Source organism: Mustela nivalis, assembly GCF_964662115.1.
Source record: "Mustela nivalis genome assembly, chromosome: 3".
Lineage (NCBI taxonomy): Eukaryota > Metazoa > Chordata > Mammalia > Carnivora > Mustelidae > Mustela > Mustela nivalis.
This window is the reverse complement of record NC_139022.1, coordinates 139709739-139737184: the sequence shown is the minus strand read 5'-3', so window position 1 is coordinate 139737184 and position 27446 is coordinate 139709739. Positions and strand designations below refer to the sequence as shown.

Here is a 27446-nt window from a genome sequence, read left to right as displayed (position 1 = left end):
ATCGAGGCCTGAAACTAGATGACTTGCAAAGGTTCAAAATTGGGCAGTCTGACCAGGGAGCCCATGCTCTTGACTTCTTGAGTTGCCCAATATGGAGACAAGATATAGCAGGGCTGGCCCAGGATTCAGGACACCTGACTCCCAGGCTAGTGGTCCAAGGCTAGATGGAGGCTCTCTGTTGGGAATCATTGTTCCTTAAAAGCCCGCTGGCCTAAAGCCCAAAGAGTGAAATCACGCCCTGCGGTTCTGGGAACCTCAGACTGGAAAAGAAGGAAGTTCTTGCTCTGGTGTTCAAGTCTGAGCAGGTGGACTGAGGACTCTCCCCGTTTCCTCCTCTGGCTGGGAGGGAGCCCACGCAGGGTGGGCCGGGTGGGGCAGCCCTCTGGAGTGCCAGAGGGGAGGAGAGCAGGAGGCAGGCGTGCCCAATGAAATAGGCCTAAATCTTCCCGCCTTTATGCCTTTATTTAGGCGGTGCCCTCATCTGCTGCCTGGCAAACAAACAGGAGGGCATGATGGTGAGAGTTCAAGGTTGCAGTCAGGAGTTTGGTCCTGGCACCACTGACTCTGAGCAGTTTTCTTATCTGTTCAGTGTGTGGTGCCGGTGGTGGGGAATCCTAATCCTCTGGGTTTTACAGTTAGCACAGTATTTATTAAGCACCTACTATGTGCCAGGCACTGGAGACACAGCAAATGCAAAGCAGATTCATTCCCCACTTTCATGGGTCTTAGAGTCTAGTAAGATCTAATCTTCATGGGAACAAATGTAAAATGGCAGCTGTGGCCTGTGTTTTAAGGGAAAGGTCTGCAGAGTTAAGCCCATGACACCCAGGGTTGGGGGCGGGGGGGGGGGGCGGGTGCAGAGAGAAGGAATGGATTGACTGTCTGAGTGGCAGTAGGGAAGGATACGCTGACGTTACTAGGTGAATGGGCTCTGTGCAGGGGACAGAACTCTGTGTGTGTAAGCCCGTTGTGAAATGGTTCATCGAAGGAACTGGGAGGCCAGGGGGCCTGGGGAAGCGGGCAGGAGCTTGGGCACCTCAAGTTATTGTGGGCCATGGTAACATAAGTCATTGAAGTTTGGTGGGGGGCGGAGGGGGGCGGTAGGGGAGTGAAGGAAAACTTGAGGGAAACGGTCAAACTTAACAGAATATGGATCAATGCGTCCTTCGAGGTAAAGGGAAAAAAAAAGGCCACCCCCTCTTTGAGCCTTCCCTGATTTCTCTACCTTTGACCTATGGTGTTCCTCCCTCTCTGGGCTTGCAGCTCAGGTAGAGAAACTGGAATCGTTGGGGCAGTCAGACCTGAGCTTTGTCTTCCTGCCACTGACATGCACCGTGACTTCACACACAGTCTACCTTCTCCGGCCTCAGTTTACCCAGCTGTGCAGAAGCAGGTTGTCTCAAAGGACCCGCCCAGCGCTAACGCAACGTGATTCGCTCCGGCAGGAGCAGGGGGCTGCCCGCATTGCTGCGCAGGCATCGGGCGGCTGTCTGGGGCATCGTCACCCGGCTGCGGGCGCTTTCCTCCCGGCCGTGGGCTGCGGGCGAGGACAGCGGAGACAGACGTGGCGCAGGAAAGTGGGGGCGCGACCCCCGGCTCGCGCGGGCACCGCGCGGCCCCGCCCCCGCAGCCAGCGGCCCTGCGGCAGCCGGGGCCTGAGCTCCGCCCTCCGCCTCCCGCCGGCCTCGCTCCCTCCTCCCGCCTCCCTCCCTCCCTCCCTCGCTCCCTCCCCCCCGGCCGGCTCGGCGCTGACTCCGCCGCACGCTGCAGCCGCGGCTGGAAGATGGCGGGGAACGACTGCGGCGCGCTGCTGGACGAAGAGCTCTCCTCCTTCTTCCTCAACTATCTCGCCGACACGCAGGTACGGCCAGCAGGGGCCGTGGGCCTGGGGCCAGGGGTGCTGAGCTGCGGGGGCTGCCGCCGCAGCCGCGGAGGCCGGGAGGCAGCGGTGGGCGCATTGGGGGGAACGGGGGTGCCCGCTGCAGAGCCCCCCTTCCATGCGCCCTGCGATGCTCTGTTACAGAGGCAGGGAGTCGGAGCCCCCCCCCCCCCCACGCAAGCCGGAGCGTGGGGGCCGCTACGGCCGCCGGGGAGGGTCTAGCCTCGCTTGCTTGGAGTCCGCTCCCCCCGCCAGCAGAGGTGGGGGGTACCGCGTTTCCTTGGGGAGGTGGAGCAGCGCCAAGGTGTGGGGGACCCTGAGGCTGGCCCTGGGTGCCGGAGGCGCGCCCTCAGACTCCCGGCACTTGCTGCCGTACTTTCACGTGGACTTGGGGCCCGGGCTCAGGCGCCTGTCCCCGTCCCCGGAGTGCCCTGGTCCTCGGGTCTCCTGTACCCCGCGTGCTGCTGCTGGCCCCCCGCGGTTCCCCGTCGGCGCCCGCAGCGCGGAGTTTCCTGCCAGTTGCCGGCTAAGGGCTTAGGGGGCTGCGGGGCACGTGGACATGCCGGCGGAGATAGAATCTTCCTGGTTTCGCTACCGGCGGAGCCCCCGGGGAGGAAAGCACGGCAGGATGGGGGTGGAAAGACTGTCTGGGGGCGCCTGGGTCCCCCTGCGGCGCGCGGCCCCGGTGCGCGCTCGGCGATGCTGGGGGAAGGGAACGCGAGGCGGCGTCCCGGGCTCTGGCTGCGCCTGGGAGCCCCACCGGCGACACGCGCGTGACAGGAGAGGGTGCTTTGGTGTGCCGGGGTGGGGGGGGGTGTGTGTTTGCGAGGGCGCTGATGACTTAGAGACGAGGTGGGGGGGGCTGCTCCTGGGACAAGCCGCCACCGAAAATGCCCGCACAAGGCGTGTGCGCCCCCCACCCCTTCCTTGGTTTTCCCCACCCCATGCCTGTTGCAAGCATAAAGTTTGGCCCCATAGTTAGGGTTTTTTCTCTGGGCGTCTGGCTGCGGGTGGCCGGGAGGCTGGGGATGCGGCGGAGGTGAGAAGGAGACCCCGGATGCGGGCGCACCGCTGGACGCGGAGAGGGGCCGCCGGGCGGAACCGGGCGCGGCTTGCGAGGGCTGGTTTGGTACCTGGAGTCGGAGCGCCGGTGCCGGCTCGTTTTGCATAACACTGGAAGGGAGGGGGAAGGCGGAGGGGGGGCGGGCGGTGGGTGGAGAGAGAGGGAAACTTTGCTTCTTGTTATAATCTGCCTGTCTTTGGGCGGCAGCAGCTGTCATGGGACCGGGTGGGCGGGGAGAGGCTTGCAAGCTGACTCCCAGCCGTGAGACGCGACTTGGAGGGGACGCAGCAAGCCGAGACGTTCAGCTCCGGGCGGCGACTCCCGGCTGGCGGCTGGGACGGCGCGGCGTGGCGGGTGTCGCCGAGAGGAAGCCCGCCACGCTCCGGAGAGGGACGGCCCTCGCTCGCTGCAGACATCCATGCGTCAGGGAGCCGCGGGGCCTCGTGGTCGGTGGCGGGCGTGCTGGAGTGGTTTCGGGGCGGGGGCCGAAGGGGTGGTGGCGTGTGATCGCGCATTCTTCGGGCCGGGGGGGTAGTGTGTGATGAGCGGTCTGCGCGCGCGGGTGTGTGTGTTTGTGTGCACACGCCGCGCGCGCCAGGCGCGTACCTTTACCTCTGACGAAACTGCAGTGGAGCTCCCGCGGCGGTCACCGGGCGCCGTCGCCAGCCCCGCGCCCACGTCTGCTCGGATGGCAGATCCCAGCCCCAGTACCACCACCGCCCTGCTGCCCGTCTCTAGTCCAGCGTCCCCTGTGCCCCCACCCTCTACCCCTGTCCGGCAGCCAGGGCTAGAGGGACTGGGTGCGGGTGGGACCGAGTTTACCCTGGGAAAGTTCTGTCCTCAGCCCTCCCATTTGCCTGGGGGGTGTGTGTTGGGGGCTCCAAACCTCTGGACTGAGACTCCGGTGAAGGAGGCCTGAGATAGCTGGAGACTTGTTCAGGGACCCCTAGCAGGAGCTGACGGTTCTGGACCCTAGTTTTAGCTCCATCTTTGGTGTTCTTTGGCTCACCAATAATTAACTATTTGTCCTCTTAGGCGCTCAGCGGGCTTACTCTGCAGGGATATTTCACCCAAGGAAACTAGAAAATTGGGTAATCAGGTGTCAGCAGAAGCAGCGCAGTGAAAGTTAATCTGGGACGTTTGCTTTTTTTATTTAACCACGTGACAGGCTGAGGCTCCTCCGGTGATCTTTGCCGGCCCAACTTGGGAAATGTAATTGATAGGGGAGCTTTGCAGCCACCCCTAGAAGGTTCATAGAGCCCAGCCGGAAGAGGACCTGGGCGGGCCATCACGTGCCTCCTCATTTTACAGTTGGGGATAGAGGCTGTGAGGGGTGAGCGGCTTTGTACAGGACCACGCAGCCAGCGGGTGACAGAGCCACCCAGGGCTCCTGACTCCAGGTCCTGTGTGTTACCTCGAAATAGCACTGGACTTGGAGTCAGAAGGCCTGAGTGGAGTCGCCTTCCCCACTCTCTGGCTGGGTGACCCCGGAGCAAGCCATTTTTAACTCTCCAAGCCTCCTTTCCTCCATCTGTCAAATGGGGCTGGTGTTGCCGAAGAGAAGACCAGGTCGAGGTGGTGGGGGTGAGCAGTGCTTGCATGTGAGATGTCTGGGTGTTCCGGTGACGACTCCTCCTCCTCCAATCCCTCCCTGACCCTCCCCTCCATCTCCCCCTAGGAAGTGGTGGGGAAAGTGAATAAAAAGGTAATTTATTGTCTTTATCAGAAAGGCTTGTCTTCACTGGCTAATCCAGAGTCAGATAGAGCGAGGAATTCTGTTTAGGAGACTTAACTTTTACCCATTCAGGCCAAAGTTCAGAAATTCTGCAGACCAGGGATTGTGAAAGTTTCTTGGACAGGTTTGGGGCATGTCTCCCAGAGGACTTTGGGTTGGCTTCACCTTTGCCCAGCCTGTGCCCCTTTCCTCCAGTGCCCTCACCCCCATTCCTGCATGGCCTTCTCCAGCAGGCCTTCCTTTCCCAGCTTGCCCTGCTTTCTCTTTCTTTTGGTTTTCTTAGTCTATGTTATGCAACCAAGTACTTTTTTGTATGTGAGTCCTGTGGCCCAGTAGGAGTCTGGAGCTAGAGTGGTGCCTTTTATCTCTTTGTGCCCCCATGGCACCTGCCACCATGCTGAGTTCCTTTGCTCAGCCCTTGGCTAGGCATGTGAATTGCAGACAGGGGAAGAGGCCAGGGTGGCCCTGAGACAGCTGGGCATTGAGTATGGGTAGAGAGGAATGCAGAAAGCTATAGCTGTGGGCCATGACTTTGGCTTCAGAGGCCACACAGTAAGCCCACACTAAATATGGGTTTTTTGAAGTCACTTGGGACATAGCCATAGATGCCCCAAATGTCAGAGTCGGCAGCAACTTTATAAATCATGTGGTCCAATCTCTTATCACTGAAACATATTTAATAGTAGAGTTAGAAAATACTGGCAAGCATAAAGAAAATACTGAAAACATGTAATCTTATCCAGAGGTAACCACTATTAATTTTTATATATATTTCCAGACTTTTCTTTCCTATCGATTCCTATGGATTCTTTTGGTCACACAAAAATGAAGTCTTTCATTATATATTCATTGTAACTTGGAATCATACTGTTGTATTGCTTTTTTTCTCCTCCAGACAATATGCTGTGATTGTCTTTCCACATCAATAAATACTCTACTTCATGTCTTAATATCTGAATGGTTATATAGTATTTTATTGAGGGTTGAACCACAATGTATTTAATCAGCCCTTTGTTGTTAGTCATTTAATTTGTTTATAATTTCTGTTGTGCTTGTAAGCCACGTTAAACGAATGTCTCTGCATATGTCTTCTTTCCTTCATTAAAATTCCTAGAAGTGAAATTACTCTGTCAAAGGAACTTTGCAGGCTTTTGGTAAACACATTTCTGGATTGCCTTCTAGAAGGATTGTGCTAATTTACACACTTAACCAGCGTTGTGTGGGAATGCCTGGTTCCCTGTAGCCAAATAACTCTTGATATTTTAATTGTTTTTCATTTTTGCCAGTCTGTTCATCAATAAATTCTTTTACCCTTTTGTTTTAATGTGCATTTCTTTGATCACTTGTGATGCTTCCCACCCCCCCACCCCCCACCCCATAATTATGGGCCACTTTGGTTCTGTTCTGTGAAATGTCATGTTTGTGAATTTGGCCCATTTTTCATTTGGGATCCTGTCCCCCTATTATTCTGAAACTGGATCTGAGTACTCAGAAGGGGCCCCTCACCCAGAGAACTGGGCAGGTGGCTTGAACATCTAGTGTCCAGTTCCTGGGTCTGCAGTGCTGCTGTTCCCACAGCCCCTGAAGCTGGGGCTAACTTATTTTCTAAGCCAAAGTTCCTGGCTCTGGAGGGGCAGGTGGAAGGGTCGCCTTGGCTGGCTGTCTTTGCCCACCCTCCACCTGTGTGAGAACAGGGGGCGTAACTTCTTCAGACCTGAGCCCAGAAGGGGACAGGTTTGTTGGCCTCCTGTACCTGAAGCAGGGGCTCCCCTCTCACTGGGGCTCCCTGGCTGGTACTGATGGTGAGGATGAACCCAGAGAGGCGATGGCCCAGCAGCAGGGCCCTGGGGGCTCCTAATTCCCCTTCACCTTGGGGCTCTGCTCTCCCCAGCTGGTGCAGGCCAGCCAGAAGCTCCACCGCCATTGCTGGGGGATGAGTCACCCTTTTCCCTCTCTCTCTGGAATAATAGAAGGGATACTGGTTTGAGTCAGAAGCAGCCTTGCAAATGGGGGCTTGGGCTTGGAAGTGAGGTCATAATGTGAGCATTGCAGTGTTCACAGCTAGCTCCTCCCGCATGGTCCTCCACATTAGAGCCCCCTTTATAGATACCATGTGCACCGCCAAGCCTTTTTGCATGGTTGCATTTTATCCTTGTAAAGATTCTACAAAGTGAAGGTGCCATGACTGTTACCATTTTAGAGAGGAGGATTTGACAGTTTCAGAGAACTCATTGGCTTGCTGCACATACCCTACTTGCTACCCTGCTTTGGAGTGAGTAGAATAGCCAGGATCAGAGGCCCGGTTCCGGGACCACATGACTCCAAGCTCAGAAGGCAGGGGCTACTCTGTTTCTGTGCACCGTATTTCTAGCACCTCAAGCAAAGGAAGGAGCATTGCACAGAGAGAAGACAACTCATAGGCCCTCTGCTTCTCTAGGCCTCAGTGTCTCAGTCTCTGAAATGGGGATCATAGGCACTAGCTCTTAGCGTTGAGACTTAAATGTATGTAAAACGAGGAGCAGCCAGTCAGCTGCTGAGGAAACTTGAAATTCTCTTTGAACGTCCTTTAGAAGGGCAGGATTAAGTATAATGCAAACTCCCCTTCGCGCAGTCTTTTTTATGCAAAAAAGGGAAGCATAATTCCTTGCGATCTTTTTTATGTAAAAACGGGAAGCATAATTCTTATTCTGTGAAGGTGAAGGAAACCCAGATAAAGTCATTTGGAAGAGAATGAGCTGGGCCATTTCCCATTTCTCTTCCAAGGTACTCAGGTGTCACTCAATTGATGCACAATCAATTGGATTGAATGGCTTTTCGGTTCCTCTCCCCTTCCTCCCGTCTAGGTCCTTGTCCTTTCACGACTATGGGAGTCCTGCAGTTACTAGAGTGCGTGTCTGATGTCACTCCCTTTCTCACACATCACCCATGGCTGTCCAGCACTTTTTACATTCAAGCCTAAACTTGAACCCTGATGTTCAAGGGCCTTCGGGTACTTGAAGCCGGGAGAGTAAGGCAGTTTATCCTGATGGGTCTGCTTTCTCTTTGGGATGTGCCCACCCCATGGGTGTCATGAATATTCTTCCTGGAAGTGTGAGCTTCTCTGTCTCCGTCCTTTGCTTGGCCTCCACACTCCCTTGGAGGGCAGCCTCTTCCCGGGTCTGCTCTTTGCTGGCTGTGAGACCTTTGGTGGGTCACGTAACCTCTCTGCCCTTCCATTATTTAACTGTTGTGAGAAGTCCACGCAAACCCAATGGCGACTGGATTTAAAGCACCTAACACAGTGCGTGCCGTGTAATAAGCACCAAATAATAGACATCTTTCCTGGTAGAGGTCCCATGAAGTTTTATCATTTAGGGAATCGCTCGGGATTGTCAGGCTCCACGAGGGCAAGGGTTTTCGTCTGTTTTTGTTCTCCGTTTTTCTCCCCACAGTGAATAGACAACTGCCTGGAATTCAGGCATTCTACATTTTCTCTGAGTGAATGAGTGTGTCCCCCCCCCCCCCCCCACACACACCGGAGTCCCTTCAGGGCAGACACTGCTCCTCCTTTTGTTATCGGTAGCTGGCTGTGTTCCTGAGAAGGGGGAGTGTGATAAATGGTTGTGGAAAGGCCTGGAATATGCGCCCCCGCCCCCACCATTCCACCCCCACCATTTAAAGGCATTCATAGCTCACCTGCACTTGAAGCTCCGCCCCCCTCCCCATCCCCACACCTGTCCTCCAGGGAGAGCCTAACACCAAGTGTTCTGACTCTGACTCTGACCCTCAAGTGGACGGCGCTACTTCCTGTTCCCTTGGGGTCTGCGTGCTTTTTCCCTACCGCTCCGGTTGACAGCCCTGCGAGGGCAAAGAAGTAGAATTTTTATCCTGAGCTGACTCTGTGGTTACCCATTAAGTAGATGATTTTGGGGACAGAAGAATGTTTTAGATGATTAGATGTCAGGCTCTCTGAAGAGGAGTTTTATGTGAAACACGTTCCTGTGGCAGATGCCAGCACGCAGAGAAGGAGCGGCGGGGTGTGTGTGTGCGTGTGTGTGTGTGTGTGTGTGTGTGTGTGTGCGCAGAATGGTGTAGTGAGTTCCTGTGCTCCCATCACCTGGCTTCATCCATTTTGGACGCATGGCCACTCTTGTTCATCCACCCACACACCACGTCGTGTTATCCGTGACTGTCTCGGCGGGTATTTGTGGAGAGACTTTTTAGTACTAGCACACGGTTTCTCCCTACAGCCAGGAGGTTGGTTCTGTTGTCCCCATTTTGTAAGCGTGCCGGGATTGGGTCCACACATAGGGTTTTGCAGCACGTGAGGGGCTAACCTGGGACACTGGCCCCTGAGCTGCTCGGGAGGCTGGCTGGAGAGGATCCGTTCTCCCCCTGCCTTTTCCAGAAGAGGGTCACGGAGGCACAGAGAGAAGCCATTCTAGCTGGAGGAGGTCCATGTGCCAGGCTCTCGGATCCTTTCTGTCCTAGGATCAGGACTTGGGGGTGGTGGTTGGGGTAGTCTCCGCTTTGGGGGATAGCCAGGTGGATAGTGTTCAGAGAGACACTGTTGCCCAGGTGGCCCGGTCAGAAGCCTGGGTTCACAGGACCAAGGGGAGACGTCTGACCTGAAGCCCACAGCCAGGTGGGGCACAGGGTCTGTAGGCCCATGATGGCAGCTAGGCTTCCTGGGGTCCCCACCCTGCCCTTTCTTTACTAAAAATTTTCCCGCACCCTGCCTGTTCTTCAGGGCAGGGACTGATTTGCTGCCCAGGGGTAGGGTAGGAGACCAGAGAGACTTATAAATGGGAGGCTAAGGTAATTGATTAATTATCCCCAAAGGCCTGTAATTACTGCTCGGTCTTTTAGGTAAGAAAACAAACATTTGCTCTAATTATTTGTTTAGGTGGCTGAGAGGGCTTTGAGCCCTGGGGTCTGGTCTGGCTCTGCTTGAGGCAGTCCTGTGCCCTTGACACAAGGCTTCTTTGTGTCTGGAGTGTCCCTCCTGGGAAATGGGACTCTGAGCGGAGTTTGGAGGGCTTCAGGGCTAGTTGAGATGATGCCTTTTAAAGTGCTTAGGAATGTTCAGTCAGGAGGGGCCATTGTCAGTAAGAAAACCGACACACCTCTTGGAGCCTGCCATTTGTGTTCCCACTGAGCTCTAGGTCCTTGATCCTGTTGAGGCCCTGAGGTTTCTTGTTCAAAGTATTGTGTTTTCTCTCCCCCTGTGCTTCTGGGGGAGCTGAAGAGGAATCCCATCCAGCCTTAACAAGGACGCAATATATTGACTTTTAGAAAACCAAATCCAGTTAGATGCTACTTGAAGAGAGAAGAAGTATCAGAAAGTGGTTAAGAGCTCTCTTACCTTTGGAGTTTAACTGCCAAGGATTTAAATCCAGGCGCCTACCACTTACTGGCTGTGTGACCTTGAGCAAGTGTCTTAACCTCTCTGACCCCAATTGACAATGTAAACACCCATGTAAAATTGAGCTCTAAGGGAGCTGGGTGGGCCTTACAGACCATCGGACTCAAGTGCCCTTACCTTGAAGTATGGAAACCCGCTGTGAGCAGTCCAGGATTGGCTTCAGATCACCTAGCCGAGGTGCAGGACCGGACTTCGAGCTCCTGTCTGCGTGGGCAGGGCTGGCTCTGGATGGCAGACACTCAGCTGTCTGGGACCCACTGTCTGGGAACTCAGCCGGGCGAGCCCTGCTCGTCTGAGATGGATGTTCCCCAGCAGCTCTGCGGCTGTGTTTTTTCCCTGTGCTTGCCTGGCAGAACACAGCCATTTAGCAGAGGGAGAGCGAGGAGACGTTAGAAACCAGGCCCTGAGCAGTCGCGGCAGCCGGCCCACGAGTGGCTCCCTGAGGTTGCCATGGCAAACAGCCTTGGCAACGTGGCTGCTGGAGCCTTTATTTCTGGTCCCAACCTCCTCCCAGGAAGAGTGGTACCCAGGACACCTGGGAGGGCCCTGTCTTGGCTCCTTGACACTGTGGATGACCGGGTCTCGGTGCTGCTGGCGATCCCAGGCTGCAGCCCCGACAGCAGAAAATGTTTGTAAGCTTACCCTGCACAGCCTGCTGAGGCAAGCTCCTAGGTCTGGCATTCAAGGCCTCAAATGCCTGTTCATCTGTCAGTCTGTTCCTCAGCTAGCGGGAGACCACACAACACTGTATCCCCTGCTGCAGGGATAGACCAATACCATATTCTTTATTTATTTTTTTTTTTTAAGAGTTTATTTATTTGTCAGGGATAGAGGGAGAGAGAGCGAGCGAGCACAGGCAGAGAGGCAGGCAGAGGCAGAGGGAGAAGCAGGCTCCCTTCCGAGCAAGGAGCCCGATGCGGGACTCGATCCCAGGACGCCGGGATCATGACCCGAGCCGAAGGCAGCCGCTCAACCAACTGAGCCACCCAGGCGTCCCCAATACCATATTCTTAACATGGGCCTGGGATCAGGGGCTGGCTTCAAGGTACTTGGTCTGGCCCTGAGCTAAGTTATTCACATAAATTATTCATAGTCACATGTCATCTCCTAGGAGCCCCACTAGTAGTCCCCACTCTTCATCTCACAATTGAGTAGGTTGAGGCTGACTTTGGAGGTCATGCTGTTGTGCCACTCTGCAGTTCCTTCCCTGTACCGGGGGCCACTAGGACTCCTCCCATGAGGAATCTGTCTCCTCTCCCCACCCCTTCCCGGCCCAGCACGAGGGCTACGGCCTCTTCTCCTTACCCCTCTTGCAGGTGTGCCCTTTCTGCTCTGCGATCCCGAAGTCTGTTAGAGACCTCTCGTGTACTCTGTCCCCCTGCTGAGTTTAGACCTGCCCTCCCACCACTCCAAAGGAGAGACAAGGAACTTGGCCCAAGGGGAGAGCTTTGACCATCCTGGTCAGGACTTTGCACCTGGCAGGCAATGAGGAATCAGCTAAGGTTTTCATTAATATTGTTATTAATTGCAGTACTCATAGAAGACCGCTCACGTTCGATGACCGCTTGGTACGTGCCAGGTGCTAGGCACAGCCCTTTGGGGGCATCATCTTGTTAAGTCCTCAGGTTGAATCCATCCGGTGAGGTTGGAACTATGACAAACCAAAAATGAGTGACTTACCCCACATCCCTCAGGCAGAGAGTGTGGCAAGGCTGGAACTTGAGCCTCAGGCACTGTCTTAACCTCTCTGAGCACTCAGTCTTAACCCCTGCAGTGTGGCTAATCCTGCTTGGCCCAGAGAGGGGGCTGGAATAGGGGGTATGGGTAACATCTGCACTTGGCCTCAGTTGGGGGGAGCTGGGCAGAAGTGATGTGGGATGTGGGTGAGATGGTACGGAGTGCAGGGGGCTCTGCGGCACCCCTACAGTTGAGGTAGGGGCGCTGAAGAGGAGTCGCTCTGGGGGAGGATTTGTGTGGGGAATAGACATTTACTCTCATTCAGGGCCCACTGTCCCACCCCGGCCTTCCCCAGAGCCTTGGTAAATGTGAAACTCTGGTCCCAGCTTGCGATAACCTTTGTTTATGGGTTTATTCTTGCCTGTTCTCTCTTCTACCCACTAAGGACCGGAGATCGCTAAGGAAAGGAACCTCATCCATCTGGGTCGCCATCAGATCCACCCCCCCCCCCCACCCCGGCTTAACAGCTGCAGGTACACTGTAGGCCCCCAGGAAATATTGGTCGACTGACTGAATGAACAAAATGCTATTTGCTCTTTCAGGAAGTTCACCAACCGTTTGCTTGGCCCCAGAGGCCTTTTCTCTGCTTGCAACAGTGCTAGGACATGTGGGTGAGGGGAGTTGGGGGAGGTTTTGTACCAGTCCCCACAAGGGGCCTACTGCCCTTGTCTCCAAGATAAGCCTTGCACACAAAGAAATCAAAGGCAAATATTTTTTGGAGCCTCCAGAACCCCCTATCAGAACATGCCTCCCGGGGACGGGTCTTTGTAGAATGTTAAACTGCTGTTAGGAATCCAGACTGTTCCAGGGCATTGCTCTGGTTCAACTGGGGAAGGCCTCAGAGTCTTAGAATATGCAGGGAGGTGTCTGGTCAAATTTTTCTGCATCTTCCAAGGAGATTGAAACCAGCACCTTACACTGGGTCTTATGTCCCTTGCCCCTCTGCTTATTCCAGAGGGCCTGGGGTGGCTGGCCTCCACTCTGGAGGAAGAAAAGAAGAAATACAGGGAGGTGAAGGACGGAGGGCACACTTGGGGACAGTGACCACACTCTGTGCCCAAGAGGATTAATTAACTCGATGTCCTATCACTCTCGCCTGGCTCAGAAACCACTCAAAGACCCTATTCTATATAATATCACCCCTCACACTTCTTACTTAGGGCCAACTCACTCTTAGCTTACACACAGTACTTACAGGCTTGGCGGTCCTGTCCACACTTCATGACTTCAGGAGCAGTAAGACGGTTCTGTTACTGTGTGTCCGGGCAGGCATGTGATGGGCAGGGGGTAGGGGGATACAGTTCTGCCAGAGGCAGAAACATGTGGACTGCAGCACTGGGAGGCAAGGAGGCCCCTTGATGCTGAATATGCCATACAAAGTTACAAATGAGCTCATGGGTCATAGAGACAGGGTCATCCCCAAGGACAGGTACATTCTGTTCAGTGTTCTCTTTTGGAGGAAGCAAGGGAAAGTGAAATAGATTTTGGTGTTACCATCTATAACAGGAAGTCAGTGAAAAGTGGAAAGTTCCAGAGTTATCTACAAACTTCGCTTCCTGTGAGCATAAGTTATCCCCCCTCCCAGTAACGCTGGGTGAATAAGGATTGGTCTAGCCATAAAAGCTTCTTTGAAAGTTAATGTTGTCTCTTAATGTGAGATGTTCTTTTTTGTATTTACAGGGCTGTATGAGGTAGCAGAAGTATGTAAGACTGGTTTCAAGAAATTATGTAGCCTTGGGGCACCTGGCTGGCTCAGTCAGTGCAACTCTTGATCTCAGGGTCGTGAGTTTGAGCCCTATGTTGGGTATGGAGATCACTTAAAAATACTAAAAATTGGGCGCCTGGGTGGCTCAGTGGGTTAAGTCTCTCCCTTCGGCCCAGGGTCCTGGGATCCAGCCCCACAGAGGATCCCTTTGGGGTCTGGCTCTGCTTGAGGCAGTCCTGTGGCCTTGGCATAAGGCTTCTTTATGTCTGGGGTGTCCCTCCTGGGAAATGGGACTCAGGAGTGGAGTTTGGAGGGCTTCAGAGCTAGTCGAAGCCCCCCACAACCCTCCTCTCTGCCTACTTGTGATCCCTGTCTGCCAAATAAATAAATAAAATCTTTAAAAAAAATACTTAAAAAATAAAATCTTTAAAAATAAACCTTAAAATTTACTTAAAAATAACATTAAAAATAAAAAGATTATGTAGCCTTATGATTAATGAGAGCAAACTGTCTACTTCAAATCTTAGCTGTGTGATCCAGGAGTTAGACGGCCTCTCTGTGCTCTAGTTAGCCAGCTCCCACATGGGAATACTAATACGTCCTACCTTCCAGGGTTGGTAGAACTAATCAGTGGTTCTCAACCATGAGTGCGTATCAGAATCAACTGTGTAATTAAAAAAAATAATAATTATACGTCTGGAGCTATCCCAGACTTGGTGAATGAGAATCTTCGAGAGCAGGCCCTTAAGTTTCTGTGTTTTTAGAAGGCTTCCTCTCATGACACCCCTGCTTTGGTCCTAAGCAATTAGATACTATTTGTAAAGTGTCTGGCATTTACTCTCATTCCCTCCCGTCTCTGTCCTTTCTGCTTAAGCCCAGGCCACAGGGTAGCACTTAGGATACAAATGATCCAGAAGCAGATAGAAGCCCCTTTCTTTCTTTCTTTCTTTTTTTTTTTTTTTAAGATTTTTATTTACTTATTTGACAGACAGATCACAAGTAGGCAGAGAGGCAGGCAGAGAGAGAGGAGGAAGCAGGCTCCCTGCAGAGCAGAGAGCCCGATGCGGGGCCCCATCCCAGGACCCTGGGATCATGACCTGAGCCGAAGGCAGAGGCTTTAACCGACTGAGCCACCCAGGCGCCCCTAGAAGCCCCTTTCTAATACCTGCATAAAGCAAGGTGGCTTCCTTATCTGGCATTTCCATTTATCTTCCCATCAAATTCTGTGCCGTAGGCAAGAGGAGGAGAGTATTCCCATTTTACAGATGGGGAAATGGAGTTTCAGAGTGATTTGATAGGCTCCTGCAGCAAATCCGCTTTCACATATTGCCTTCATCCCTGTATCTGTCTTCCTTGATCCCCAGCCACCTACCCACTCATGGGGCCAATTAGGGAGTGGGGAGTTGGGGAGCCGGAGGAAATCATGATTACTTCAAGAGGTGGGTGGGTTGAAAGGAGAAAGGAAGGAGTTTGAGGGCGTGTAAACCATCTACAGACCCTCAGACCAGGGATCATTTGATTTAATCAGGATGCTTAAAGATGAGAGTGTTGGTACATGGTCCCAGACCATATGGTATTTAGGAGAAGCAGTGGGATTTGAACCCCCTTCTTCTGATGCCCAGCTCGCTGTCCTCCCAGCTGTACATGCTGCTTCTATGGAGTGGACAGGGTGTGGCTTGAGTGATAATAAAAATAGTCTTTGGGTTAGTGTAGTCAGGTCTTTGCAAAGGCTGTTCCCTCTGTCAGGAATCTTCTTCCCAGGCATCATGGCTTGCTGTTCCCTCTCCTTCTAGATCTTCAGAGACATCATGTCCTCAAGAAAGACCTTCCCTGCCCCTCTAGTCCTGTCCAGTTTCTATCCCAGCACCATGTTCTCTTTTCTTTAAGGCATACACCACTCCCAGATACTTTTATGTTTATAAATTTGTACTCGTTGGTTGGTGGCCTGTCGCCCCAGTGGGAATGGAAGGCTTCATAAGGTCTGGACATCGTCTCTCTGGTTCCCACTGTATCCCTAGCACCAGGACCCAGCACATGATGGGCACTCACTGAGTATTTCTTTCTTTCTTTCTTTCTTTTTTTTTTCAAGATTTTATTTATTTATTTCACAGATAGAGATCACGAGTAGGCAGAGAGGCAGGCAGAGAGAGAAGGGGAAGCAGGCTCCTTGCCGAGCAGAGAGCCCGATGCAGGGCTCTATCCCAGGACCCCGTGATCATGACCTGAGCCGAAGGCAGAGGCTTTAACCCACTGAGCCACCCAGGTGCCCCTCACTGAGTATTTCTTGAATAAATGAATGAATGGATGGATGGATGAATGAATTTGTACCGGCCACTGTGGTAAGCTCACTTAAGTCTCCCAGCAACCCCTGGAGATGAAGCCCCATTCTTCAGGTGAGGGGCCTGAGGCTCAGAGGGTGAGTGGTGGGGATAGGGGATAGAGCTCCTTTACTGATCAGGCCCTCCCCATCTGGGGCCAGCAGATAGGTGTGACCAGGGCCCTGTTCTGCAGGAGTCAAGCCTGGTGTTCCAGTGACCTCATACCACTTTCTCCCTAGGGTTGGGCAATAGCCCTTCTTTGTCCCATGGGTATGGCCATGTGTACCTGCTCAGCAGCGCCCTGGGCCTCCAGCCTTCTCCAGCACTTGCTCTTTGTTCCAGTGGCTGAGGGAATGGGCTTGCCTGGCTTATACTTCGTGGACCAGCCGCCAGCAGGAATGTGGTGGTCTCTCACCTCTGGGGGTGGGGGCGGGGTGTTCTGCACCCTGGGCAGTGTAGCAGGTGGGTCTAGAGGACAATGGTGGTCTCTTGCCAGAAGCGTCTCTCCCTAGAGCCACAGTTGGCCCAGATTAGTGGATCAAGTCATGGGGAGAGCAGAGTGGGCTCAGGGATGAAATGAAAAGCATGAGAGGGAGTAGGGAGGTTTAGAATCCACCCCAGAACCAGGAGAAAGGCCTCCTTTGCTCAGATGACCTCAGAGTAAGTTTTCAGTGATCCAGTTTCGGGACAATGAGAGAAGGAGCAATACCAGCTGATTCCAGGGGATGGACTCAGCCTGGGGTTTGGGTTTGGGGGTCATCAGAAGGCAGACTTGGACAGAGGTTAGTTAAGACTACAATTTTGAGTCAGTCTGAGTGCAGGATCTTTAGCAGCAGAGCTACACAGAGCATGTTACTTAATTTGCCTGGGCCTCAGTTTCCTTACCTGCGCAATAGATCAATCTAAGCATTTCAGTGGGTGGTTGGAATGAGAAGGTGGTGATGTTTGAAGAGAGTGCTAGGCCTGGGTGATGGTGGTATCAGTAGTAATGACAATCAGTGACAGATTGGTGGAGGAACCTGGAAGACCCTCTGAATTACAGACCGTAGGTTATCATTTGATGCCTCTTTCTTTTTCTGTCAGCGCAGCAATCACTCCCTCTCTGTAGGAAGCTGGGATCGCAGATTTGCATAAACCCTGCTCCTTGGCCTGGGGAGAACCGATGATCTGCAGATGGCCAGTGCAGAGGGAGTGTCCAGACAGCCTGTGTGGCAGACGGAGTGTGGAGGGGTGAGCTGGAGCTGGCTGACACAGTGGGGAAGGGCATCCCAGGGAGAGACCAGCTTGTCATAAGGCCCAGCATGTCCTGCGGCTGCTGAATGATCAGTGAGTGACTCGGGGGAGACAGGAGCTCCCTCCCTACAAGCGGAGGATTTGAGTTGGCCAGAGGATTCCTGGGAGGGTGAAGAGCATAAGGGATGGTCCAAGAGTCTGGAACAGTTATAAGTAGGAGCGCTGAGATTTTCAGTCTGGGAAGCTAGCGGGAGGCTGCTCAGGGTCATGGGGAAGGTGCCTAGGGCCTCCCAGGCAGGATGGATGAGTGGTCTCATCCTGTGGTCTACAGGTGTTCAGGCCCTAGGCACGGAGCGGAGACACAAGGCAGAGGCATAGCTTCTCACCTGCGTCCTGACCAGAGGCCTTTGCCCAATAAAGCCTAGGTCCCCATCCCGGTGGGGCCAGGCCCCACCCACCCACCCTCCCACCCAGGTACTTGCTGGACAGGGAGAAGTTTGGTAACTTAATGCAGTAAACCTTGCATAGATTTAATGATGGTAATGATAGATACTGCCATAGTAATAAGTATTCCTACTCCTCTCACCACTATAGATTTTTTTTCAAAGATTTTATTTATTTATTTGACAGAGAGAAAAGATCACAAGTAGGCAGAGAGGCAGGCAGAGAGAGAGGGGGAAGCAGGCTCCGTGCTGAGCAGAGAGCCTGATGTGCTTGATCCCAGGATCCTGAGATCATGACCTAAGCTGAAGGCAGAGGCCTAACCCACTGAGCCACCCAGGCGCCCCACCACTACTGTTACCCCTTTTAGCATATTGCTGTGAAATTCTCAGTGCATTTCACATGCATAATCCATGTCCTCAGGAGGTTTTCATTTCCATTTTACAGATTAAGAGCCTGAGGCCAGGGATGTTGAAATGTCTTGCCCAATAGGTCACCATTGCAGGAACTTGGCAGGAATGTGGGACTTGTGTCCCCCCCAAGGGGAAAGTGGACTCAGGGGACCACAAGACCCACCTGGTCAGGATGGGATGGTTTTGGAAAGGGGCTCTCAGCGCTTCCTGTCTGTGCCTTGTCTTAGACTGAGTTCCCAGGATTATTTTGAATTCTCCCTGGAGCAGTGATCCCCCGGTCTTCTCGGAGTTGCAACATCCTTCCGTGGTGTGATTTTGCAATAGTTGCTACTCCCCCAGAAAAATGTAATTTCCATTGATTCCTCTAAGTTAGAGTTAGGGAAGAGTTGTTTGGAGAAGTTTGTATGGGTTCCTGGTTGGCTCAGTTGGTTAAGGGTCTGACTCCATCTCAGCTCAGGTCTTGATCTCCAGGTTGTGAGTTCAAGCCCCATGTTGGGCTCCATGCTGGGTGTGAAGCTTACTTTAAAAAAATTCTATATATATATTAAATAATTTTAAAAAATTTAAATTAAAAATTATGTATATACACATATATATGGGGAAAAGTTTGTAGCTGGAGATCAAATGCCGTGGTGACAGCATTGTACTTGGAAAAAGGTCTAGGCTCGATCCCTGCCCATCTCTCTTTGCTGTGTGACTTGGACAAGTCTGGCCTCCTCTCCAGGCTGTGAGTTTCCCCATCTCTCCCATCTCTGCCATGCTGTGACTCATTATTTTTTCTACTGTGGGGGCTGTCTTACCCATTCTGCTTGGGGTGGAACTGCCAGGTACTGGAGAGAGAGGGAGAAGGTTTGTTCCTGGGGACAGATGGAGCTAGGCAACTGTCACGGTGGGCAACGTGATTTCCCTACATCCAGTAAGCAAAGCCTGGTGCAGGTTCTTAACTTCCCAGGTTGTGTCCCCTTTCTGGGTGACAGGTGCTGACTTCTCTTTGAACTGCACGTTGGAAAAAATTTATCACGGGATCATGTGCCTTAAATGAGTGGGTTTGGAAGGAGGAGAAGGCGGAGGAGGAGGAACTCCAGGCAAGAGAATCCCCGATTTCCAACCTCCCCAGTGAATCACGGAACATTGGGCTAAGTCACTCATGGGGGTGGAAAGATTGGGTGAAAAATTAAGGAACTTCGGGCCAGGTTTTTTTTTTTTTTTTTTTTTTTTAAAGGATCAAATTATTCAGAATCCTTTACTGATAGATTATATCTAAAATTGATTTCTTCCTTTTTTCCAGAGTACTGTTTTATCCATCTTGAATGATTTTGTAGTCTATAAAATTGTCTTTTATCTCTCTTCGTTTCAGTTAAGAAATATTTTAGTAGGGGAGGGAAGGTGCCAGTGAGTTCTGAGATACTGTGGGGGTCTGCAGACACGGCTTGGGTGCTCTTTGAGGCTGAGATGGCCATCTTTGGGCCCTGAGCCCTGGTGTCTCTCACGCAAGCTCTTGCCCGGCTCTACCACGAGGTCTGTAGTTATTTAAGGAAAGCTCACATCAAGTGGAAAAAGAGCGACCACACTAACCATACCATGTGGCCAATAGGCAATTCAACACCAGAGCTACCCAACCCCCTCAGGCCCTCACCAGCTGCTGGATTTTGCAGCCGCATGGATTAGGTGACTGCGGACCTGACAGGCAGGGCCATATGCACACGCTGGGTGCCTGCGTGGGCAGCCTGGCCCACTTCAGCCCAGGAGACAGGATCTGCCTACATCCAGGGGGGGCTCTCTTCTGAGCCTCACAGAGCAAGTTAATGTAAAAGTTGTTTTTTTCAGGTAATAAAGGAAGCTAAAAATTGTGAGACTTAAAAACAACCATTTTATATTACTATAACTCAGATTTTTGTTTAACTGCTCCATAACTTGCTGTGTGAACCTCAGAATGTTATGAAGAGCTAACTTAAAATTCCTTTTTTCATTTTATGTTTTGTTTGTTGGCTCAACAGATGTTATATATATGTATTTTTAAATTATTTTAAAATATATATATTTATAATTCTTAAATAATGTATTTTGAAACATTTTTACATATGAATTTATAAATTATTATATTAAAATACATATTTTCAGTGAACATTAAAATTTTTTACTTAGAACTTTTTAAAAACAATATTTAAAAAATTTCTAACATTTGGAACTAACTCATCAGAAAAAAATAAGGTCACTGTCCTCCTGTAATCTCTTAAGAAACAACCAGTTTTAGCAATTCGGTGTGTTTAAATGCCTTTCAACCAAATATGAGATTATCTGTTTTAGTTTCATATAAATTGTATTTTCTTGTTCTGAATAAGCTGCAGGTGTTAATTTATTGAAACTTGAGAGAGTACAAATAGGCAAAAGAAAAAAAAAGTAATCCCAGCACCCAGAAATAACCAGTCAAAAGCAGTGCCTTTTTTTTTTTCCCCTTTAAAGTAACATTGTAGGTTCCCACCTCCAGCCAAGCTGCCCTCTTTGGGCATACTTTCCCTGCCTTTCAGCTGGCGTTTGTGAGCCAATTTCTGCCTGTGACCTTGAGAGGGGGAGAACCTCAGCTCCAGGCCTGGTGTGACTGTCGCCCACCATGTGACCTCTTTCAGCCTTTCATAAATGGGAACAGTCCCTGCATTGCTGTGAAAACGCACATACCATGGATTTCAAATCTCGTTGCAAGTGGTGGAGACAGGCCACAGCGACTGCCTTTGTTTTAAGTGCAGACCGTGTCAGGTTTGGACAGTATCTGATCACCTCTAAGTATTCCACAGGACCGAGAGCTCTTATCCCAGGATTTGATCACTCCTGAGGTCTGGCTCTTGGTCCATATGACGTGCACCGCCTCTGTCTATCTGTACATTTGTTAATATGAACAGAGCACGATTAACACCCTTGCTGGTGTAATAAAGGTATTCCAACCCAGCCTTCCTGATTTAGAATCTGTTACTCAGCTGGGCTGTTCGAAGTGTTAACTGATCCCCCTTGTAATTCGGGCTGCAGTTGGATCCCGGGCGAGGGGAAGGGATTGGTGGGGGTCCCTCGGAGCAGGCCCCCGGGAAGATTCCACTCCTTGACAAGTTCATTTCGTACTTGACAAGTTTTATAACTTGACAAGTTTCATATTCATTTCAACGTGCAGCAGCAGTGTTCAGTGGGAAAGAGACAATAGATACGCTTTTGTATTTCTTTTGAAAAGGTAATGCTCAAGCCTCCTTGAGGAAATTGTCAAAGTTACAAATGGAAGGATCACTCCTGTTTTGGTATTCCTGTGCCCTGAGGAGCCCCATTACCAATTTCTAACATGTTCTTCCAGAAAGAAACCATGCAGACACCAGTATACATAGGGTCTGGCTTCCTACCTTCATTTTTTTGCACCAGTGGTAGCAAGCTAAGTACATTGCCGTGCAGCTTGCTTGCTTCCATTTATTTTTTTATTTGTTATTATTTTTAAAGATTTTATTGATGTGTTTGATGAGAGAGAGAGACAGGGAGAGAAGGAACACAAGCAGGGGGATTTGGAGAGGGAGAAGCAGGCTTCCCACCGAGCAGGGAGCCTGATGTGGGGCTCAACCCCAGGACCCTGGGATCATGACTGGAGCTGAAGGCAGACGTTGAACCGACTGAGCCACCCAGGAGCCCCTTTCTTCCACTTAATATTGTATCCTGATGATCGTTTCATATCAGTATATTAAAAAAGATCTGTTTCATTTTTTTGCCTCGAATGTAATTGATTTAACCAGTTCTCGGGCGAGTGTTGAAAGCTTTCCTAATTTAGGCCTGCTGCTAGTCTGCGGGGAGCATCTTTGTGTGAGCGTCGTTTTGGACGTGTGTGATGGATGTGTGGGAAAAATACCTCCCAAGGGCAGTTGCTGGGTTAAAGGGTGTGTGCATTTAAAATTTGGATAGCTGGTAAGGCGTTCCCTTTCATAAAATTTTACAGCTTTACATTCCCAGAGAGACGAATAAGAAATGCATGTTTCCTCACACACCTTACGGCTTTCAACTTTTTTGATCTTTGCTAATCTTGTGTTTCTTTGGAGTTTTAATTGCCGACTTTCTCTCCTGGTTAAGTCACTCTCGTTTCCTCTCCGAAGAACTGCCTGTTGTGTTGCTGATTTTTTTCTTGATTTATATAGGTCTGCTTGTTTTCCCTCACTTGCCCTCACAATACCCTGGGGTCTTGTTGGGCTCCAACCTCCCTCTGGCAGCCTGGTTGGAGGAGAAAGCCCACTGGAGCAGAGTTGGGATCCAGATCCTGGTCCTGCTACCCTCTCGCTGTGTGACCTTGACGGAGTCACTTAAAACTCTCGGAGTCACGGTTTCCCACCCTGTAAGTGAGGATGTTAGTTCTACAGCAGGGTTGTTGGATGAATGAGATGATCAGAGTAGAAGTGTTTTATAAACCGTGGAAAGCCATAAAAACACAGTCCTGCATTAATATTCACTTAGTTTCAAGCAACTGATAAAGAGTTGAGATTCCTAAAACTTTAGAGGCAAATCGTCTGGTTAAACAGGTGGGGAAAGGGAGGCCTGGGGAGAATGGACCTGCGCCAGTCGTAAGGCAGAGGTGGGCCTGAGTGGGAGTGGGGTCCCAGGTTGTCTTGCTGTCATCGGAGCCACGGGTGACATGCGGTTTCTTGAAGAGCATTCTGGTTTTTATAGGAAATGATCCCGACTTCCGCGGGAATGCAGTGTGGCTGAACCCTGAAAGGTTGCCCTTGAGAACTGAAAAATACCTAGATTGGGACCCCAGTTCTGCCAGCTCTTTGCTGCAGCCCCTAACGCCAGGTGACTTCACTTTTTTGGGACCGCCGTTAACCTTACCTTCTCTGCGGAGGGCGGTGGAGGGATTACTGAGTCTGCAGTGGTCGAGCCCTGCCCGTCTGGCGCCTGATGGGACTTGGTAAATGGTGTCATTATCTGTTGTTTGGCTTTGCAGGAGGCTTTGCAGGAGGCGTGGCAGCTGGGGAATCAGGGGGCCAGGCTCTGACACCCGGGTTCAAGGCCTTGCTCTGCCCTGCCTTGCTGGTTGGGCCGCTTACTTCACCTCTGACGTCATCACCAGAGTCCTCGCTGCAAAGCTTTGATTTGAAGAATTAGTGGACTTTGAATACAAAGTGCTTATCACGTAGGAGGTGTTTCTAAATCGGTTATGAAGAAAGGACTTGTCGAAGCACCAGGATGTGGCGGGCAGTGGCCCAGATGTTGGGGATGTGGCAGGAAAGAAGCAGGGTCGCTGGCCTCGGGGAGCTTGTGTCCCAGATTCTTGTTTATGCTGATCGTTGTTCTTGTTCATGGTAATAGCAGTCTGGTCAGTGTCCGTAGATGCTGCCTGGCCTCAGTCTAGGAGATTTAGAACACACACTCTGAGGGGATCCGGGGATTTTCCCTGCTCCTATATACTCTGTGGATGACTTACTTCCTATGAGACGCTCTTTTTCCATAATTCTAGGGAACTTGACTCAGCCTGTCCCCCTGACCCCCTTATAAGGGCTGGGGGCTGAAGCCCTGTGGTCCAGTGGCTTGTTTGATGTCCCACCAACCCTGGACCTGGCTTCCTGTCCCTTCAGCCTGGGTCTCTTTGCTTCATGCATTGTTGGGCCACCGGAAGCTCCCCTCTCATCCAGCCACTATTGAAGTCCATCTCATGTGTGCCTGCCACTGGGCTTGGGTCTGGGACACAGCAGCGAGCTCAGTCCTGCCTGCCAGGAGCTGGCACGGGGCGGCAGGAAACAGACGAGATGATTTCAGCTCACGATGCTCCCCAAGAGAGAAGCAGTAAGGCTGAGGACCTCACCCTCGCCTCGATGGGGGTGTGTGAGCTCCGGCGAGAAGGGTGGTCTGAAGGCCCGTTTGAGTGACATTCATGCTAAGGCTGAGAAATCAGAAAGAGAGTAGGTTGCTGGAAAAAAAAGATGCTCTAGGCAGTGGGGACAGCAAGGGCTTGTCACTCCCAGAATGCACTCGCTGCCTGTGCAAACAGGATCCAAGGGGAGGCCCTGTAAAGAGAGCTGGCGTGTTTGAGCATCTTTTCAGAGCAGGCAGTGAGGTTGGTATAAATCAGAGCAGGCCCCACCTGAGGGCATCGCCCTGTCCGGCTGGGTGCGGTGAGTGAGCAAATGCATTCTAGACCGTGCCTTGAGCTTCAGTTATTTGGAGCTAGTAGAATCAGCAAGGCCTTTGGAAGTGGCAGAATCGAGGCATTCCTGGATTCGGAGCAGCCCTGGCAGGCCCTCCTGACAGATGAGGACTTCCTTGCCTGCTCACCACCTCATGGTGTCCGTGCCCACAGCCACCCTCGGCAAAGTCAATTTCCACTCTTGGATCTGTGATTTAATGCCCCGCTCTGCAGAGAGCTGAGGTCAGGGAGCTAATTGGGGTGCTTTGTAGGAGGGAGGTTCTGAGAATTGGAGTATCTGGGCCCCGGGCAGGGTCACGATGCAGAGAAACCAGCAGGGCTAGACCAGGGGCTGGGCTGGCCGGAGCTACTGGTCACTGAGCCAAAGTGACAGGGAATAACATGAGGCTTTGGATTCCCCAGGGACGCCACTGCTCTGGGAGGGCATCCTGGTGCCCTGGGAGTTTCTGTTTTAGAAAAAGGCCAGATGGGCAGCTTGGGGTATTTTCTGTCCTGGATTAGTCTCTCCCAGCAACAGCCTGGGTGGTGGGGACATCTTTCCTTTCCCGCCCCCCTTAGACCATGACCCTCATGCCTCATCCTGCACACGTACTGTCTGTGGTCATCTCCAGCTGCTGTTGGGGATAGAGCTACCGCAGAATGGCCATGTTAAGGTACAGTTCTTCGTGGTAAGGCTGAAGGTCACTCGGCCAACTCCTATCTGTATCTCTCTGGGAGGACTCTGTCTGGCCAGGCAATCCCGCCCTTGTTCTAGGTCAGAATTCACTTGTTCGATCCATTCATTCATCCGTTTGCTGGTCCACCTAATCAGTCATGCATTTGTTCCTTTGTTTATTTACTATGGAGCCATAGTTCAAGTCAGGCTCTGGGTTGGGTGCTTGGGGGCACAGTCTCGACAGGGCAGACTGCTCACTGTCTCAGAGCTTAGAGTCCATGGGCTGAGAAAGAAGCAGATCTGTGCCTTGCACACATCATCATCTTCATCATCATCACGGTTACCCTTGTCACTGAAGCTGCATGTCAGTGACTGCTGGGAAATATACCTGCAGAGACCTGTAGTGGGGCCTGGTCGAGGGATCTGAATCCATGTGGGGGATCTCCCTGTGTTCCTATGCCCCTGGCAGCTACTACCTTTTGGGAGCTCATTGCTGTGGGATTCCAGGATGACCCCAGGCCGGTTCTGCCCATGGACGTGGACCTTCCTTCCAGTACCAACGGAGTCTTGTGTTTCTCAGACGAGTTTATATCATGCTTTAAAAAAAATTCACCTGATGGGGCGCCTGGGTGGCTCAGTGGGTTAAGCCACTGCCTTCAGCTCAGGTCATGATCTCAGGGTGCTGAGATCGAGTCTCGCATCGGGCTCTCTGCTCAGCGGGGAGCCTGCTTCCCTCTGTCTCTCTCTGCCTGCCTCTCCATCTACTTGTGATTTCTCTCTGTCAAATAAATAAATAAATAAAATCTTTAAAAAAAAAATTCACCTGCTATTTAAGCATTATGCTTTTTTTTTTTTTGCATTTGACTTCCAGTTTTTACTTTAAAGCAGATATAATTAATTTGAAGAATTGGCTATTAATTTTATACCTTCACACAGTTCCTTTGAGTTCACATAAGGGTAGCTTGCCCTGTTTTGTTTCAAATTTTGTTTATTTAAAAAATATTTTATTTTATTTTTATTTTCATTTTTAAGGATTTTATTAGACAGAGAGAGAAAGATCACAAGTACGCAGAGAGAGAGAGTGGAAAGCAGACTTCCCGCCGAGCAGAGAGCCCGATGTGGGGCTCAATCCCAGGACCCTGAGACTATGACCTGAGCTGAGGGCAGCAGCTTAACCCACTGAGCCACCCAGGCACCCGATAGAAAATATTTAATTTACTTATTTGTCAGAGAGAGAGAGAGAGAGAGTGCTCACACAAGCAGGAGGAGTGGCAGGCAGAGGGAGAAGCAGGCTCCCCACTGAGCAAGGAGTCCCGGTGCAGGACTCCATCCCAGGATCCCAGGATTGTGAACTGAGCAGAAGGCAGACGCTTAACTGACTGAGCCACTCAGGCATCCCTCCTGCTTTTTTATTTTATTTTTATTTTATTATTATTATTTTTAAAGATTTTATTTATTAATTTGACAGAGAAATCACAAGTAGATGGAAAGGCAGCCAGAGAGAGAGAGAGAGAGAGGGAAGCAGGCTCCCCGCTGAGCAGAGAGCCCGACGCAGAACCCGATCCCAGGACCCTGAGATCATGACCTGAGCTGAAGGCAGTGGCTTAACCCACTGAGCCACCCAGGCGCCCCTATTTTTATTTTTTTAAAGGTTTTATTTATTTATTTGGCAGAGGGAGAGAGAGATCACAAGCAGATGGAGAGGCAGGCAGAGAGAGAGGGGGAAGCAGGCTCCCTGCGGAGCAGAGAGCCCGATGAGGGACTCGATCCCAGGATCCTGAGATCATGACCTGAGCTGAAGGCAGAGACTTAACCACTGAGCCACCCAGGCGCCCCATCGCCTGCTTTTTAAAAAATATAAAATAAAAATTTATGTGAACATTTTTTATTACAAAAGAATAAAATATTTATTGAAGAAAATAACAGAAATAGACACACCCTCCCAAAAGGAACAGAAACCCTACCTAATTTCACTGTCTAGAAGTGACCACCATCAACATTTCTTTTTTTCTTTCTTCCCCTATACATTTATCCTTTAAAAAAAAGAAAAAGCAGATCCTGTTGTCTTTGTGACTTTTCCACTTAGTGTTATATTGGGTAATGTATTTTCATTAAGGTCTTACTAATCTTTATGAAGGTTTATGGAAGGTGTTTTCCATGGCCTTAAATTTTTTAACTCACCTGTTTGATGACAGCAGTGTAGTTTTCCTTGTGGCTTTAGCTCGAGATTCTGTTTTGTGGTTTGCTCTGTCTTAAGAGAGCCTGTTAAGTTTTACTCACAACTTCAGGCAAGTGGTTGAGTTCTGTTTGCTTATTTATTTCTTGGTCAAAGTTGAAACAACGGTTTCTCCCCGTTGGCGTGCACGTCCTGGTGCCTGGTGTGTGCCTGGACCACAGCTGCTATGGGGGAGCGGGCGAGGAGGGAGGAGGGCTTGGTGTCCGGGAGCAGAACCTGCCCTAGAGGACTGCTGAGCCGACTTGAACTTGAACAGCATAGAAAGGGCAGTTCAGTGTAAGGAATGGAACTCCTCCTCCTCCACTTCTCCTCACAAATCAGAGGAAGTGCATTTGGTTAAGAATAACCCAATACTGGGTTATTTTCTGTCCTGGCATGCTTCCAGCAGCAGTGTGGGGCAGCTGCTAGGCTGCTCCTTGGGGATTGGTGAGGGGCCTGGCTTGCAGGGGCCCCCCAAACCCAGGGCC

At 51.2% G+C, this 27446-nt stretch overlaps 1 protein-coding gene across 3 annotated transcripts in view; it reads left to right on the top strand.

Moving 5' to 3' along the window:
- The first annotated feature begins 832 nt into the window (after positions 1-832).
- Positions 833-27446, top strand: part of PPARGC1B (PPARG coactivator 1 beta) — a 112246-nt gene continuing 85632 nt past the window's right edge. For 2 of the 3 annotated variants that reach the window (XR_014310516.1, XM_082726283.1), the window contains exon 1: positions 1533-1861. Coding sequence is in view for 2 of the 3 variants with exons in the window: in XM_082726283.1 (XP_082582409.1) it covers positions 1784-1861 (78 nt within the window). In the remaining variant the exon portion in view is untranslated. Of the gene's footprint in view, positions 838-1532; positions 1862-27446 lie in introns of those variants that run through there. The other variant, XM_082726284.1, reaches the window with a different exon arrangement.